Raw genomic sequence first — 14,930 nt, forward strand, 5'->3', positions numbered from 1 at the left:
CAATAATGTGGATCTCCTTGTCCAGACATTTCACTAGGGCCTCTGTTAAAAGAAATAAATTATTGAATCTATAAAATCCACCTCATAAAACATGCTGTTATTCATAGGCAGGGATACTGAACCAAATCTTGTGCTAGAAGCTAACTTTATGTACTTCTAATTGCTAAAATAGCTACTAATGCCCTCAGCTGTATTGAATACTAGTTATTCAGTTTTAGCCTTTAAAAATAAAATTTAAAGGAAGATCAAGGTGAAACTGATACACAATTCTGATATAAATGATCTTTTTCTAACTGAGATAATTAGGTAATTCTGTTGTTAGATTTTGATCAGTGCTTAAAGCTGGATCTCTCTTGCTACAAATTCCATCTTCATTGGAATTTCTTAAATCTGAGCCAGCAAAGGCCACTGAAACTCAGAATAAGTGTTTTCCCCTTTTAAAGATTTTGATCATTGTTGGGATTATGACTTTTTCTCTGGAATACATGAAAGGATGTTTCTTTGGCAGATGTTGATGAATGCGCAACTGGAAATGGGAACCTTTGCAGAAATGGCCAATGCATCAACACGGTGGGGTCCTTCCAGTGTCAGTGCAACGAGGGCTATGAGGTGGCTCCGGATGGGAGAACCTGCGTGGGTGAGTGCAGCCCGGGAGAAGGACCCTCCAAAGAAGGCTCCCAGAGACCACTCAGAGAATCGTGCAGTCTCTACCCCGGTCCTTCCTCCGGAAGCCTGGAGGAAGACGCAGAGCAGAATTACACTGATTCTGCCTGTGAAGACTTTGATTTTATAAACTCTGTATATGTATGAAAGTTTTACTTTTTCCCCTTTCCCTTTAAAAGTAAGTTATTGTACTCACAAAGAACAGTTACATTCTTTGAACAGTTGTGATTACCTTTCTTATATTTTTTTCTTCAAAATTACTTTTAAAGTAAGCTCTTATATAATCTTTTGGGTGTCCATAAATTCTTCATACCCATTGACTTTTCAAATGGTATACTATTCCGTGGTAGATAACATAGTGTATTGTTGTAGTGCACACTTTGGAAAGTTTATAAGGTTTATTTTTTTGAGTCTCTTATTTTTATCCCTGGTGGAATTTTGTGGACTTTAGTTTTTTTTGTTGTTGTTGTTGTTTTGCAGATATCAACGAATGTCTTCTAGATCCCAGAAAGTGTGCTCCAGGCACCTGTCAGAACTTGGATGGGTCCTACAGGTGCATTTGTCCACCTGGATACAGTCTGCAGAATGACAAGTGTGAAGGTAAGATAGTTATTAATGTTTAGAAATGGTAGTGTGGGTGACTGTACTGGAATTACTAATCAGAGCTTTTGTGATGGTGTCTTCCTTTTGGAATATTTTATCAGAAACAAATCCAAAAGGTGTGACTTGTGACCTCATCTTTAGATGGACAGATAAGAACATCTAATTGCCATGCTAATCTCTGCTGAAGCTGGTCTGCTCTGTGCCTATGCATGGTCATATGAGCCTGACTCTACTTTCCAGTCTGCTTTTATACAGCTGGTAAAACTGCTGTGTCCCACTTCCAGTATTCCTGAATTACATGTTTTCAAATGCCAAAGCATTGTATCTAAAAATAACTTCCTGATTCCAGTTACAATCATTAAATGACCACATTCCAAGTTCAATGAATATAGCTATATAATTTTATTATATATCCATTTTAAATCACAGTCAAGGGATAATATTCTAAATGGAAACATTTTATCAAATTTAGGCCCAAATGCAAATTATTAAAAATATTACTTTACTTTGATTAAAGATTGCTTTATTCACTCCAGTATTAATAAACAGTTCCCCTAAAATGAACAGAATGAAGATGAATAGAAAGAAAAAAATAACTTCCCAAAAGGTCAATAAATGTTCCCATTCTCTAATCTTTCTCCCTACAAGCTAATTTTTACCATAATGGAATCATAACAACAACAACAAAAACAATAGCCCAGAAAAACCATTTGAGCATTTTTATAAAAGTTGACTTTTACGAAGAACTTGAGTGTAGGAGTGGGGGGAGTATGGGAAGGCAGTAATTCAATGAGCAGCAGCTAAGTTTCATTAATAAACCACAGGGAACATAAAACAATTCTAAATGAGGTCCAATAACATAGAGTGATGAAGAGGCTGATTTTGCATTGTACAGGAAGAGAATCCCTTGGCATTACACAATTCTAGAATATCTAATATGTGGTATTTGAAATATTAAGTCAATATAATAGAGTTAATTTCTTAAATTCCCCTTAGTTGGACCTCTTGGGAATAGAGTTGTGTAATGAAAATGCTTTTTGTTGTGGGTAGAACACTTTGCACAAACTCTGAAGAGAAAGGGAGGGCCGCAAAACACAGGACAGTTTTGCGTTCTGTTGAAAAAAAAATTTTCCTTAAAAATAGCATGGCTTAGAACCAAGATTTATCATTTTTTTTTCACTATAAATTCCCGCTGAAAGTCAGAGAAAGAATGGATGAGTTTGTTAGAATAGAGTGGTCATACTTTTTCCATAAGAAGGGTGACCATGTTAATCACTGACCAACCCAAGACAGTTTCAGAAGTGGAGAGGGTGCTATCAATAATGAAGTCTGGTCCTCAGGCATAAGTTTGGACACTTGGTTGTCCAAGCCATTCAAAGCTTCATGGCAGAACCTCCCTTCACCACCTCCTTTCCTGTAGCTAAGATGTATTAATATAGGAAATAATAAGGGAAACATGTCACAATTCTAAATGTATCTGGTTCTTATCATCTGTAAGAGGAAAGAAAAAATACAGCCTCTAGAGAGAGGGAATTTTTGTGAGTTCAAATTATTCTGTAAATGAGAGTTAGGAGTCTCGCCTTCTCTGATATCTTTAGTTTCCATTGTAGAGCATTACACTTATTTTCATGAGTATTAGTGTTCTTGAAAAATTCATGGTTTCAGGACTATAGCATGGTTCATTGGGAAAAGCACTGGATAGGGTGGAGGGAAGTAAATTTGGTTCAGTGGCCTAGATCTCTGTCAACACACTTAAAATTTCAGCACTTACACTTACTGTAAAATGATGAGGTGGGGACTCTGGAGTTTCTTGCTTCTTTTCAGCTTAGGGTGGTGTGAAATATTCCTACTTTTTTAATTAGCCAAGCAACTCAGTCTGGCTAGAGAAGTTTCTCATGACAGCCCTTAGAAGACACTTGCAGATTCCATTTTTACATCAAGAACTATCAAAACCAGTTTTTTAAAAGCCATCACAACCCAAAAGTTCCGCTCACAGCATTATGACACAGGTAAATGGAACTCTTCTTTTTTTTTTAATTTCAGCTATATTTTTTTTTAATTTTTTAACTTTATCAAAAAATTAAAACAAACAACAAAATAACAAATTTCAAACAAAACAAAGCAAAGGATTAAGAAAAACAAATAACCTAAAATAACTACATTGCTTCCAACACAATCCTAACTGTACCCAAGAAAGTTTGCAAACCATAATCATTCCTGAGCATTCCCGTAACATTGAGATTACCCTCAGTAGCTTATCTGTTCTTATTAGATTATTGTTCCCCCTTCACTACTTGCTGTCTATCTCTATGTCCCCTACATTCTACAATACAACATATTTATTTTGCAGTTTTCACAGAGTTCACATTTGTGGTAGTATACAACATCTTTCTTTTTGTGTCTGGCTTATTTCATTCAGCATTTTGTCTTCAAGGTTCATCCATGTTGTCATATGTTTCATGACCTCATTAATGGAACTCTTCTTTATTATTTAAAGAGTTGTGAAGCTCAGTTGCACTTCGTACTTCCACATTTGGCATTTGGTATCTGATGGTGTCTCCTCTGTGTTTTGACTTTGACTCATGTAATTCTTTTAGATATTGATGAGTGCGTCGAAGAACCAGAAATTTGTGCCTTGGGCACTTGTAGTAACACAGAAGGCAGTTTCAAATGTCTGTGTCCAGAAGGGTTCTCCTTGTCCTCCACTGGAAGAAGATGCCAAGGTAAGTGCCTTTGAAGACCTTAGGCTTTCATTCCTCTGAGTTTATTTGCTGTGGTTTTAAGACATGGCTGAGGTCTGATTGTTTGTGAAAGGAAGATAGAGGGTTTTCATTCACCCAGAGGCCTGATAACTACCATATGGCTGAAGGTTCAGTTTTGCTTTTAAGGTTAAAACTCACCCATCAATTTATGGTGCTTATACAACTTTCCTAGTACTCAAACCTCTCCTCTTAGGAACACAACCACTGATAGGTGAACTAGTCAGGTACTCATTCATTAGCCACTGGATAAAGCAAAACCTGGGGAAGATCCAACTACATATTCTCTGCCTCTGAAGAGGTCACCTAGAAAAATAGGCCAAAACTTTCCGAAAACAAAATACAGATTAATCCATATGCTTTTAGGACAAAGTGTCCATCACTTACGAGTTTTCTAAGAAATCAGAGAAATAAATTTAAGCTAACCAGTATTCTTGCTGGACCATGTTCTATTTTCAGGGATAATACTTGTGAATTGTTTCAATAAGGATTTAGAAGGCCTTGCCAGGTAGATTTTCAAATTAAAAATAAATAAATAAATCAACTGGGAGCCTGAACTTAAAAGCATAATACTTAAGTACCAGAAAGTGACTGTTAGACTTTCTTAAATAATGCAATTGTGTGCATCTATGCACTTAAACAAAGTAGTTTGAATGAATTCAGTAAAAAGTGCTCCATAAACACATATATTTATTTTTCTTTTCCTGTGCTTGCCCACTCCCCACCCTTCATATTACCAAAAAAAGAGGCAATAGATATCAAGGCAAAAGCTCTGAATTTAAGAATCCAAATATTGTGTCCGGGGAACCTCAGCTCTGGCATTTTTAATCTCATTTAGTCTTTTGGGCAAGTCATTTAATCTTTTGGAAGCTTAGTTTCTTCCTTGCCCAACCAGACTTATTGACTATGTGAAAAAGCTTTGTTGGTCTCCAAGTCCTTTGTAGACTCTTGTTACTGTTATTGTGATTGTCTAACTAATGTTTCACTTTTCAACTGGTTGTTTCATTACCCAGTATTTAGAATGGGTGGGGAGGGGGGGGTGGTCTGAGGTGAAAAATTCTCTGTCAGTTTAATCTTGTAGGTAGGGATTTCAGGGTTGTGAGTGAGGTGGTTCTTCATTCAAACAGATATTTTTCCTGTATGGTACAGACCAGCCAGATAAATTCAGACTCCTACTCCCTTGTTTCTGTGTGCCTTTTGCCTGGTTTGAGTTTGGAAAGAAAGCAGTGAGAAACCAGGTGTGAATCTGCCGATGTGGCAGACCAGAGGAAACTCATAGACTATTAATTCAATTTGCACCGGCCTGTCACAGAGCAAGCTCACGCTGCAGGAAGAATCAGCCCAGCTGTGAACAGCCCTGCCACATGCTCAGCTCCAGGAGGCAGAGCCAGAATTGAGGAATGCAAGCAGGGAAAGTGACTTTTGCAGTTCTGATGAAATTCCAAAGGTCATTAAGGGCTCTTTGCAGATGGACTGGTAAACAGGCATCCTAGGATGCAAGCCCTGGTTTAAAGTATGTGGGCAAGCACAGCTCTCTCTCCCAGTGCAAGTCACCTTTGATTAATATACCAGTTCTAGAGGATCACCACAAGCACGTGTAAATCTCCCACAGAGCATGGATTTTGCTATAACCAGAGAATTAAGAGCTGGGGTTTCCTTGTAAGATGGCAAATTAAGAGTCAGGCTTCTCTTGCCCATGAAATGAGAAAATTCCACAGAAGCATGGACTACCTTTTTGAAAGAACAAATGGCATGGGACTCCATAGACAGATCCAGTCATCTGAAGGCCACAGGTGTAAATGAGCCACTCCCACTTACAGAGTTCAATGAATGGAATTTTTCACTCAGGCTCACTCTAAAATTCATACATTTGAGCCTCTGTGTAATGCCTAGATTGGGGGTGGGGGGCAGGGAAGACATGGAGTGGGGTGGGGAGTGATAGGGCTGGAGTATGGAGCAGGGTCAGCAATAAAGGAAAAGAAAATTTTAGCAAACCAATATTAGGACCTGTGTGTATCTGGGTTTAAAAGAAATGTTACAAACTGGAGGACAAAGGAAATAATTAAGTTTTCGTATACTTGTTGAATCATTTTTGTGAGTAGTCACTGAATTATACCTTAAGATGGTTTTAGGCATAAATAATAAAAACAGGGCAGATAAACACAGACCATTATTTGTGACAATGAACTTGAAGAATAAAGGAAATCATAAGGTGAGCTCTAAGGAACAATAAGGTTAACTCTGAACACTTCTTAGCAAAGCAAAAATTTGAATGGCAGCCATCATGCTGCAGGACAAAGACCGACTTATTGTTTTTGACCTTCAGAAGGGTGGTTCTTAGAAAGGTGCCTCCTATGTCCTGGTGAGAAAAGAGGTGAGAGTGGAGTAAAAACTAGAGGGATCATTTACCTGGAAGAGTTTGTAGCCATGAAGAGTTGAACAAGTTCACTGGGGAGTCCAACTGAATTCGACTTACCAGGGCTTCGTAAATCTGATAGATGATAGCTAGAGATAGATAGATACTATTTGATTTGATTCACAAACTTTTCCTCTGTGATCTCTGTCAATTCAGTTATTTTCTGTGTTGTCAGTTATCAGAATAAAAGTTGGTGATATTGTCTAAACAAAAATACATAGTGGCTATGATATCACGCTAACTGAAATTAAAAAGCAGTGATAGGAGAGAATAAAAAGCAGACCTGGTTAGACGTAAAGAAAGAGGAATTGTTCAAAATGGCTATGAAGGCATTTCCTTAAAACCTGCAGATTTTAGCCTCTGTGTAAGGAAGAGGAGTTTGGAAGGCTTTGGAAGTCAAGTTTGAGGGAAAACATACTCCAGGACCTTGGATGAGCTCGCTTTTTAGAGTCACCTAGTTTCCTCTAAAAGAAATGGGAATGTCAGTTTCTAAAATGATGTTAAGCAATATTGAAGAATTTTATATGAACTGGCCCAGCTTCCATGTTTGGAGTCACCGTGTTTGGAAGTCCATGTTTGGAACTTCCATGTTTGGAGTCATCAATATTAAAGAAATATACTCTTTGAAAGAAGGGTTATTTTCCCTCCCATCCACTTGACTCCCCGCCATCCTCTTTCCTTCCCTCTCAACTGTTGAGCTAAGGAAGTTGCTGTTGAAAATTTAACACTGCCCGTGGCTATGTGTGTGTTGGTGTCTGAAATCTGCAGGAAGTCCCACATGCGTTTTGTAGCCAGGAACTCAATGAGTAATTGCTTCAATGTGAAACCTTTGTGTTGTGTTTTTGCCAGTCTACAAAGTTGCCACCTTTTTATTTGCTCTCTGCTTGGCATCTGCAGTTGTGATTTGGTTCTAGGGCTTAGGGGGACACAAAATAAACAACATAGTATCATATCACAGTAAGTACTAGACCTGAAGGCTACCTTGACCCAGCATTCTCACCAAATGTTATCCAAAACATATGCAAGCAGAGTCATCGATGAAGGGATTTTGTGACTGATTCCATCTGTGAATGTTCCAATCCTGAAGTCACTGATGGATGTCAGTTTTGAAAAATGACAGTATTGATTTTTATTGTTCACATCACGTGATTAAAGCCACATAGATTGGTTCATCAGATTTCACTATAAAAGTTACTTATGACTTTAATGATCTCAGCTCCGTTATTATTATAGTTAATCACTTAAGGAGTAGTGCTATGTTAATGAGAGGAGAGCACATTTAACCTAGGGGATTGTTTCTTATTCAATATTATACAAAAAAGATTTAGTGGGGAGATCAACTGAAAGGATATCATGAATTTATGCTGCAGATTTGCGAATGAGCTACTGTTATGCAAAGTTTGAAGGAGGAAAGTGCTCGTCTCCCAAGTCCAGAAATCACTCCAAACAGGAATGCTGCTGTGCCTTGAAGGGAGAAGGTTGGGGTGATCCCTGTGAGCTGTGCCCCACTGAACCTGATGGTATGTCTTTCCTCTGTATTTCTCTTTGGGCCATTCAAGGAGCAGACTGGCCATGAAATAAGTAAGATTGTGGGCCTTAAAGGAAACAGGGGAATTTGATTTCATTCCAAGTCTAACTAAAATATTCATTAAAAATTATTTTATCTCAGGAGCCAGGTATTTTCTTTTTAATTATGTTATGAATCAGAGCCTTCTGAAGAGGAGGCACAGCCACCTTGGTAGCCTTAACTTTCTCTGGCTTCTAGGGCTGTCTTGTTCATCATTTTGCAGTATGTGCAGCATGTGGCAATTTGGCCACTACAGAAAGCTTGGGGAGGAGACTGTGGCTAACTGCCATTGGTTTAACGAGTGTGTGTCTCCACTGCAGAGGCCTTTCGCCAGATCTGTCCCTATGGAAGTGGGATCATTGTGGGACCTGACGATTCAGCAGTTGGTGAGTGGACAGTGCTTGACTATCAGCATTTCTTAATATTCTCAACCAGCCCCATCCTTACCCTTTCTCCAGTTGTTCTTATTTTTTCACAACTATCTTGGAAAAGTAAGCTCTACCATTTTGCCTTTTCACTTGGATACCAAGTGAATATTTAGATATGCACTGAAATTATCAAGATTTACCTTTATTTTTTAAAAGTACCTTATAATTCACTATTTTTTTCATCCTTTGCTTAAGATATGGATGAGTGCAAAGAGCCTGATGTCTGTAAACATGGGCTGTGCATCAATACAGATGGCTCCTACCGCTGCGAGTGTCCCTTTGGTTACATTCTAGAAGGGAATGAATGTGTAGGTGAGTAAAAGTTGGCTCTTCCATTGGGATTTTACAAATTAGAAAATAAGCTATGTGGCATTCTCACTGGGAAATAGAACCAAGATGGAACAGGAATAAATCCTTGTCCTTTCATTCATGTATTATTAATTTAGCAAAATTAGCTGAATCCCTACCATGCTAGGCTCTGGGGCTACAGCAGCAAACAAAGCAGACTTGGGCCTTCCTTGTATGCAACTTACACTAATGGTGGAAGACAGACACTGGGCACATTTGAAGAGACAGTGGAAGAGAAAACATTATAAGGAAAGTCTTTGTAAAATTAAAAGAAAAATTGTTAATGCCTGTAATTTTCTTATCTCTCAGTATATAAAAGTTTTAAAATGAATTCAGATTTTATTCCATTTAGTAATATGAGGGGCGGTGAACCCAGTATAAAGTCTTGTTTTAATCCGCTTATTAAAATTTCAGAGAATGGCTTCTATAGCTGACCTTTGGCCTCTTAAATCCATGCTAACTCTCCAGGTTGAATCCATGTCTTTTATGCATTTATTCAGGGGTTCCAGAGTAGTTCACTGTAACCTGGTTTAACAATGGCGTGGATGCTGAGGATTTATCTGTGTAGATTAGAAAGCGTTCTTTCCATTCAAGAAGGCAGGACATGAGGATTTCAACCCCAGCTATGGCTGTGGGAGCTTAAGCAAGTCCTTCAGACTTTTTAGGCCTTAGAATATAATGCTATGCTGGTGAACTAAATTATTTCTAACTGCCCTCGCAGCTCTAAAAATCAGTGATATCATGATTTTTATTAACTTAAAAAAGAAATAATATTTCTTGACAGTGAAATACAATTTCATAGCAGAACTAAAGCAAATGAAGCCAATGTTTTTTCTTTGGAATCTTCAGTTATTGCTGCTATGCACTTGAGAAACGAACCTCCTTACTGAACTGCTCTTGCCTTCAGCCTTCAAAACCCCAACATAAGACATAACCCTTGACAGTAGTCCATTACTGTCCTGTCCCCTAGAGAGCTAAAATAACAGTGTAATCTCTCAACAATTTTCCTTTCCCAAGGGAAGTGTCAGAATAGAAACAGTGAGTATTCCAGACTGATGGTTAGGAGGCATACAGAATTTGTAGGTCTCCCTGTTAAGACTTGTGCTCTCTCCACAGTTGTTCAGAGAGCTCAAACCGTAAACATATTTCTTTGTAGCCTTTCTTCTGACTAATGTAAACCATCTGGTTTCAACAGAATCAACAAATTTGACTTGAATCTTGATTTTATACAGTATATTAATTTTGCTTAACCTTTGGGCTCTTATTTTGCATTAAGTTTAGTCTTCTATTTTATATCTGGCAAAAATCCATCATGTTTAAGGCTTCTTGGAGAGTGATGTAATGTAAGGCCAAACTGGAGATTATTTCTAGCTTTAAATAAGCACAGACTTTTGACTGGTGAGAAAAGCCTTGTTTTAACCCTTAGAGACTCCATTTCCAGTAGAGGATTTACTTGCACATAATGTGGGATACTGGGGAAACACATGGAGAAGAGTACTATATGAGCTAGATACTGTCACTGTCACTCCAGGTACTGTAACTGTCGCTGCCACTTAGAATCCTTGAGCAAGTCAGTTTTCACAGCTATAAATCTGTGATAATTAAACACTTCTCCTTCCTTGCAAGGACAGGATGAGAAGAAAATGAGACACTATTGATTAAAATACTCTGACAGAATGAAAGGTGTTTTCCAAGTCCAAGTCCATTTTACCTCAATTCATCATTTTTTTGCATACTCTCCTGGTCACTTGCAGATACTGATGAATGCTCCGTGGGCAATCCTTGTGGAAATGGAACCTGCAAGAATGTGATTGGAGGTTTTGAATGCACCTGTGAGGAGGGATTTGAGCCTGGCCCAATGATGACTTGTGAAGGTAAGCCTCTTAAACACAGAATAGTTGGCTGTATGTTCTGATCATGGGAACAGCATTGGTTGATTACAATTCTTAATATTACCTACCACTCAGGGTGTATAGAATAAGGAAATTCTGGGCCGTCTGATGTGCCATTCCATCATTTCTTCTCTGTGAGTCCTCAGCTCTGCAGGGAGTAGCCAGGAAAGTTGTAGAAGGCTCATGACACAAGTTGTATCGTGTATCATGAAGAATCTTTGTTGGTGTCTCCCTACTACTTGTATTTGGATACAACTCCCTTCATTTTAACTACCTTCTTTCTTACTTTCTATTTTTCCTTTCAGTTTTTTTCTTCTTCTACCACACTCCCTTTCTTTTTCTTCTCCCTTTTTCTCTTCTTTTCTACTCATAGGAACATCTGCACAGTGGAATAACCACCAACATCCTGACCTCTGGGACAGTCACAGCTAAAGAGGTTACCTATGCAATATAGGCATCTGATATATATATATGCATGCCTGGTAGAATGTATATGAAGAGGGAAAGGAGAGGGGGTTGTCTAGAATGGTGGTTCCCAAAGTGCAGTCCCTGGACCAGTAGCATCAGCATCATCTGAGGACTTAATAGAAATGCAAAATGTCCAGCCCCATCCCAGATCTCCTGAGTCAGAAGAGAAATTCTAAGAGTGGGGTGGGCCCCAGTAATCTGTGTTTTAACTACCACTCTCAGGTTGAGAACCACTGAGCTCAGCAAGGAAAAGAATGAAAGGGAGGTGAAGAGAGAGAATAAAGTTGGTATTAAAGTGAGCTCTTCACTAGAGTTATTGTAGATCTTTAAGAGTTGAGACTAAATCATGATCTGGAATCTCACTGAGATTCTCAGTCAGCATCATTGGCCTTGGGGAGCAACATGATGCTAGAGATATTCTGTTTAAACTCTACTTTTCCAAAACACATTCTGATGGTTTCAAACTGTGAAACTGAAAAAAAAAAATCCTTTTCAATGTCTAATTGTGGTGAAGTAATTACATTTATTTAAGGCTAGAACCTGAGAGTTTGTGTGAATTAAGTATCAGTAAGTGTAACATGATCCAAAACACCATTTGCTTGGGCAGAGGAATCAGTTGTTTCACAAGGGCCTCTTTTATATTAGGGCTGCAGGGGGTTGGGAGAGTGGTTAATGATATTGGAGGGGTCTGCTTCTCTTCAGACAACAATCACCTTAACAGCTCTTTTGGATGTGTGGTACAAAACTGATCCCCACTCAATGTGACTTTCGAGAGTAGCAGATCATCAATTTGAGGTTCCAGAGCTAGAATTTCAGGAACATCTCTTACATGTAGGGTGACCTATGATTTATCATCCACATAAGTAATAATTAATAATTACACCCAGGACAGCAGGCATAAACTGGGACTGTGCAGGAGAACCAGAATTTATAGTCATCCTACTTTATGAATTATAATTAACTGACTTCATAATTCCCTGGAAAATCAGAGACTGCTTGGTCCATCCATGTTTATATCAATGAAGTCTTTCAACTTTTTAGAGAAGCAGGTTCCTTATTTTATTGATGCTCATATTTCATTATTTCTTACTACCATCTTCTGCAGATATAAATGAGTGTGCCCAGAATCCTCTGCTCTGTGCCTTCCGATGTGTAAACACTTATGGGTCATATGAATGCAAATGTCCTACTGGATACATTCTGAGAGAGGACAGGAGGATGTGCAAAGGTGAGATACCCATGTTCAAGGTCATCTAAGCCAGGGAGTCCTAACTCCTTCTAGATGGCAAGCTGCCCCCTCCATATCTTCCATTAGTGAAGGAGGGGTGGGAGTTGGGACCTGCCTCTATAGTCCATGGGCAACATGGGGGTTGTCACTGTCACTCTTCCCCCCAAACTGAAGCATCATCAAGCTGAATTGAAGGCTGCACTGAGGATCCTTTATTAGTTCACTGTGAGATGCTGTGCCAGGCGTCTTGCAAAGAAGTGAACGATGTGAACTGGACTAGGATCTACTATGCAGACATGGATAAGTCAAGCAGCTTGCCCTTGGAGAATTTCTAATTTGCCTCTCCCAGGGTCTTAAACAAGCAGGCATCTCTTCTCTCAAAATGGTTTAAATACGATTTTGCTTAAAGGTGGGAAGATTTCCTCAGTGCTCTTTATCACATGCAGGATGAAATCCAAATGTCTCAGCTCAGATAATGTAAAGGGAAAGCATAAAGAAAAAGGAAATTCAATAGGACAGAAAGTAAAAAATAAAGAAGATCCCCCTCCACCCCAGCTCCAGAGAATAGGAAATGAAGGAGGGAGGAAAAGTAGAGAATAAGATACTTGTGGATGCTTCTCTTTTCATCAAAGTATAAAAACTAAAACTTCCATTATATAATGATTATATTATACAATATTCATTAATATTATACAATATTCATTAATATTATATTGAAATTATCTTGTTAGGATAATCATTATATACTAAAACCTCTAGCTAATTATTACATTAATTAATTATGACTATGATGCTGTTATAATTATTTTTGTATTATGAAAGCTTTATCTAAAATTTTTTTAGTTCAAGTCATGAAAAATAATTAGACAGCATGCTTCAAGTTCAAAGTGGAGAGAGGACTGTCCCATTCTCATGTGCTGGCACCAAAAAATGCAAAAGACATTAAGGCCAGCACTGAAATAACAAGTGAAAACTGGTTACTAACTGCCATTTTATGTTTAAAAGGCAGGTAATTAATACATCTTCCTTTACAAATTTGTGGTTGTACCTTCTTTACAGATGAGGATGAGTGTGAAGTGGGAAAACATGACTGTGCTGAAAAGCAAATGGAATGCAAGAACCTCATCGGCACTTACATGTGCATCTGTGGACCCGGCTATCAGCGGAGACCCGACGGAGAAGCCTGCATCGGTGAGTGAGTCCCTGTGGAAGGAGCTTTAAGTGAGTCGGAGGTGACAAAGGACAGAAAGGACCTGGCTCTGAGTCCTTGTTGGTATTGTGTTCTTCTCGGCCAGAGCCATTTTGCCTCTCTTCCATGTCATGACTTTCCATGGAGAACCTGGCCTCTTGATTATCTATGAATTCACTGGTCTCCTTTCTCAGCTCACCTTGCTGCTAGGATTGGGACACCAGGTGTTTCCTCCATGCCTTTTCTTGAATTTTTATACTCCTTTGTTGTTTGAGGGGTCAGCCCTCTCTCCAACATTGAATTGCCTCCCTCTTGCTCTAACTTTGCTATTAGCGCCATGACATTGAGTGCAAATGCCAGGTCTCTCTGAACTAGGAGTCTCTTTTAAACAATGAGATCTACCTCCAGAGAGTTTGGTCTTGAGGAAGGTGGGGCCAGGCACTGGTATTTTGTAAAGCTCCCCACAAGATTCCAATGTGGATCCAGCATTGAGAATCACACCTTTAGACCAGGAGTTGGCAAAGTCCAGCCCACCAGCCTGGCAGCTGTTTTTATAAATTAAGTTTTATTGGAACATAGCTATACCTGTTCATTTACATATTGTCTACGGCTGCTTTCATGCTACTACAGCAGAATCTAGAAGTTGCAATAGAGACCATATGGCCTACAAAGCCAAAAATATTTACTGTCTGCTCCTTACAGAAAAAACTTCCTGACCTCTGCTTCTGACAATAAATATGATAGGAAATTATTAGAAAATTCCCACATACATCCTTTTCATTTCTCATAATCAACGATATCTGAAAGGTATATTTTGTATTGTGTCAGTTGAGAAGATTCTTAAGACGCTCATTGCCCCCTTATTCTGTAAGATACAGAATTAAAACAGTAATTAATGAACAGACTTTAAAAGCACAGAAAAAGAAAGTATGTGGATTCATGATCACACAGTAGACCTTTCCAGATCAGTGGAATCCAGATCAACTGCATGTTGGAATAACTTGGGGAGCCTGTGTCCCACCCCAAGGATTCTCATTTAATTGCTCTGGAGATAGTCTGGGCAGTGGGATTTTTAACCTATTTTAACACTGTTATAGATGTTACCTTCGGACTCTCTGCATTCTCATAACAAAATCTCTGTCCTCGGGGACGCTGAACTATTCTCTAATGATGAGATACACCTAGGCAACTCACTTTGTGACCTTTTTAAGTAATCATCAGTAACTCTAAGAGTTTTCAACTATTTTAATGTTTTCTTTAACTCAGGAGACAATTATGGTTATTATCTTACTATTATTATTAAAATATTGTGATAAAGATAATCTATATTGAATCTGAAGATTAGTCTAGACAGACTCCCCAGGTCAAC

At 38.6% G+C, this 14,930-nt stretch overlaps 1 protein-coding gene across 2 annotated transcripts in view; it reads left to right on the forward strand.

Annotated features, from left to right (window-relative positions):
- Positions 1–14,930, forward strand: part of FBN1 (fibrillin 1) — a 250,836-nt gene that overhangs the window by 217,607 nt on the left and 18,299 nt on the right. For both annotated transcript variants that reach the window (XM_037834045.1, XM_037834046.1), the window contains 9 exons: positions 509–637; positions 1,144–1,263; positions 3,864–3,989; positions 7,812–7,961; positions 8,329–8,394; positions 8,632–8,748; positions 10,539–10,658; positions 12,250–12,372; positions 13,432–13,563. In XM_037834045.1, the coding sequence (XP_037689973.1) occupies positions 509–637; positions 1,144–1,263; positions 3,864–3,989; positions 7,812–7,961; positions 8,329–8,394; positions 8,632–8,748; positions 10,539–10,658; positions 12,250–12,372; positions 13,432–13,563 (1,083 nt within the window). The remainder of the gene's footprint in view (positions 1–508; positions 638–1,143; positions 1,264–3,863; positions 3,990–7,811; positions 7,962–8,328; positions 8,395–8,631; positions 8,749–10,538; positions 10,659–12,249; positions 12,373–13,431; positions 13,564–14,930) is intronic.

This window comes from Choloepus didactylus, chromosome 4 (assembly GCF_015220235.1).
Source record: "Choloepus didactylus isolate mChoDid1 chromosome 4, mChoDid1.pri, whole genome shotgun sequence".
In the NCBI taxonomy this organism is placed as follows: domain Eukaryota; kingdom Metazoa; phylum Chordata; class Mammalia; order Pilosa; family Megalonychidae; genus Choloepus; species Choloepus didactylus.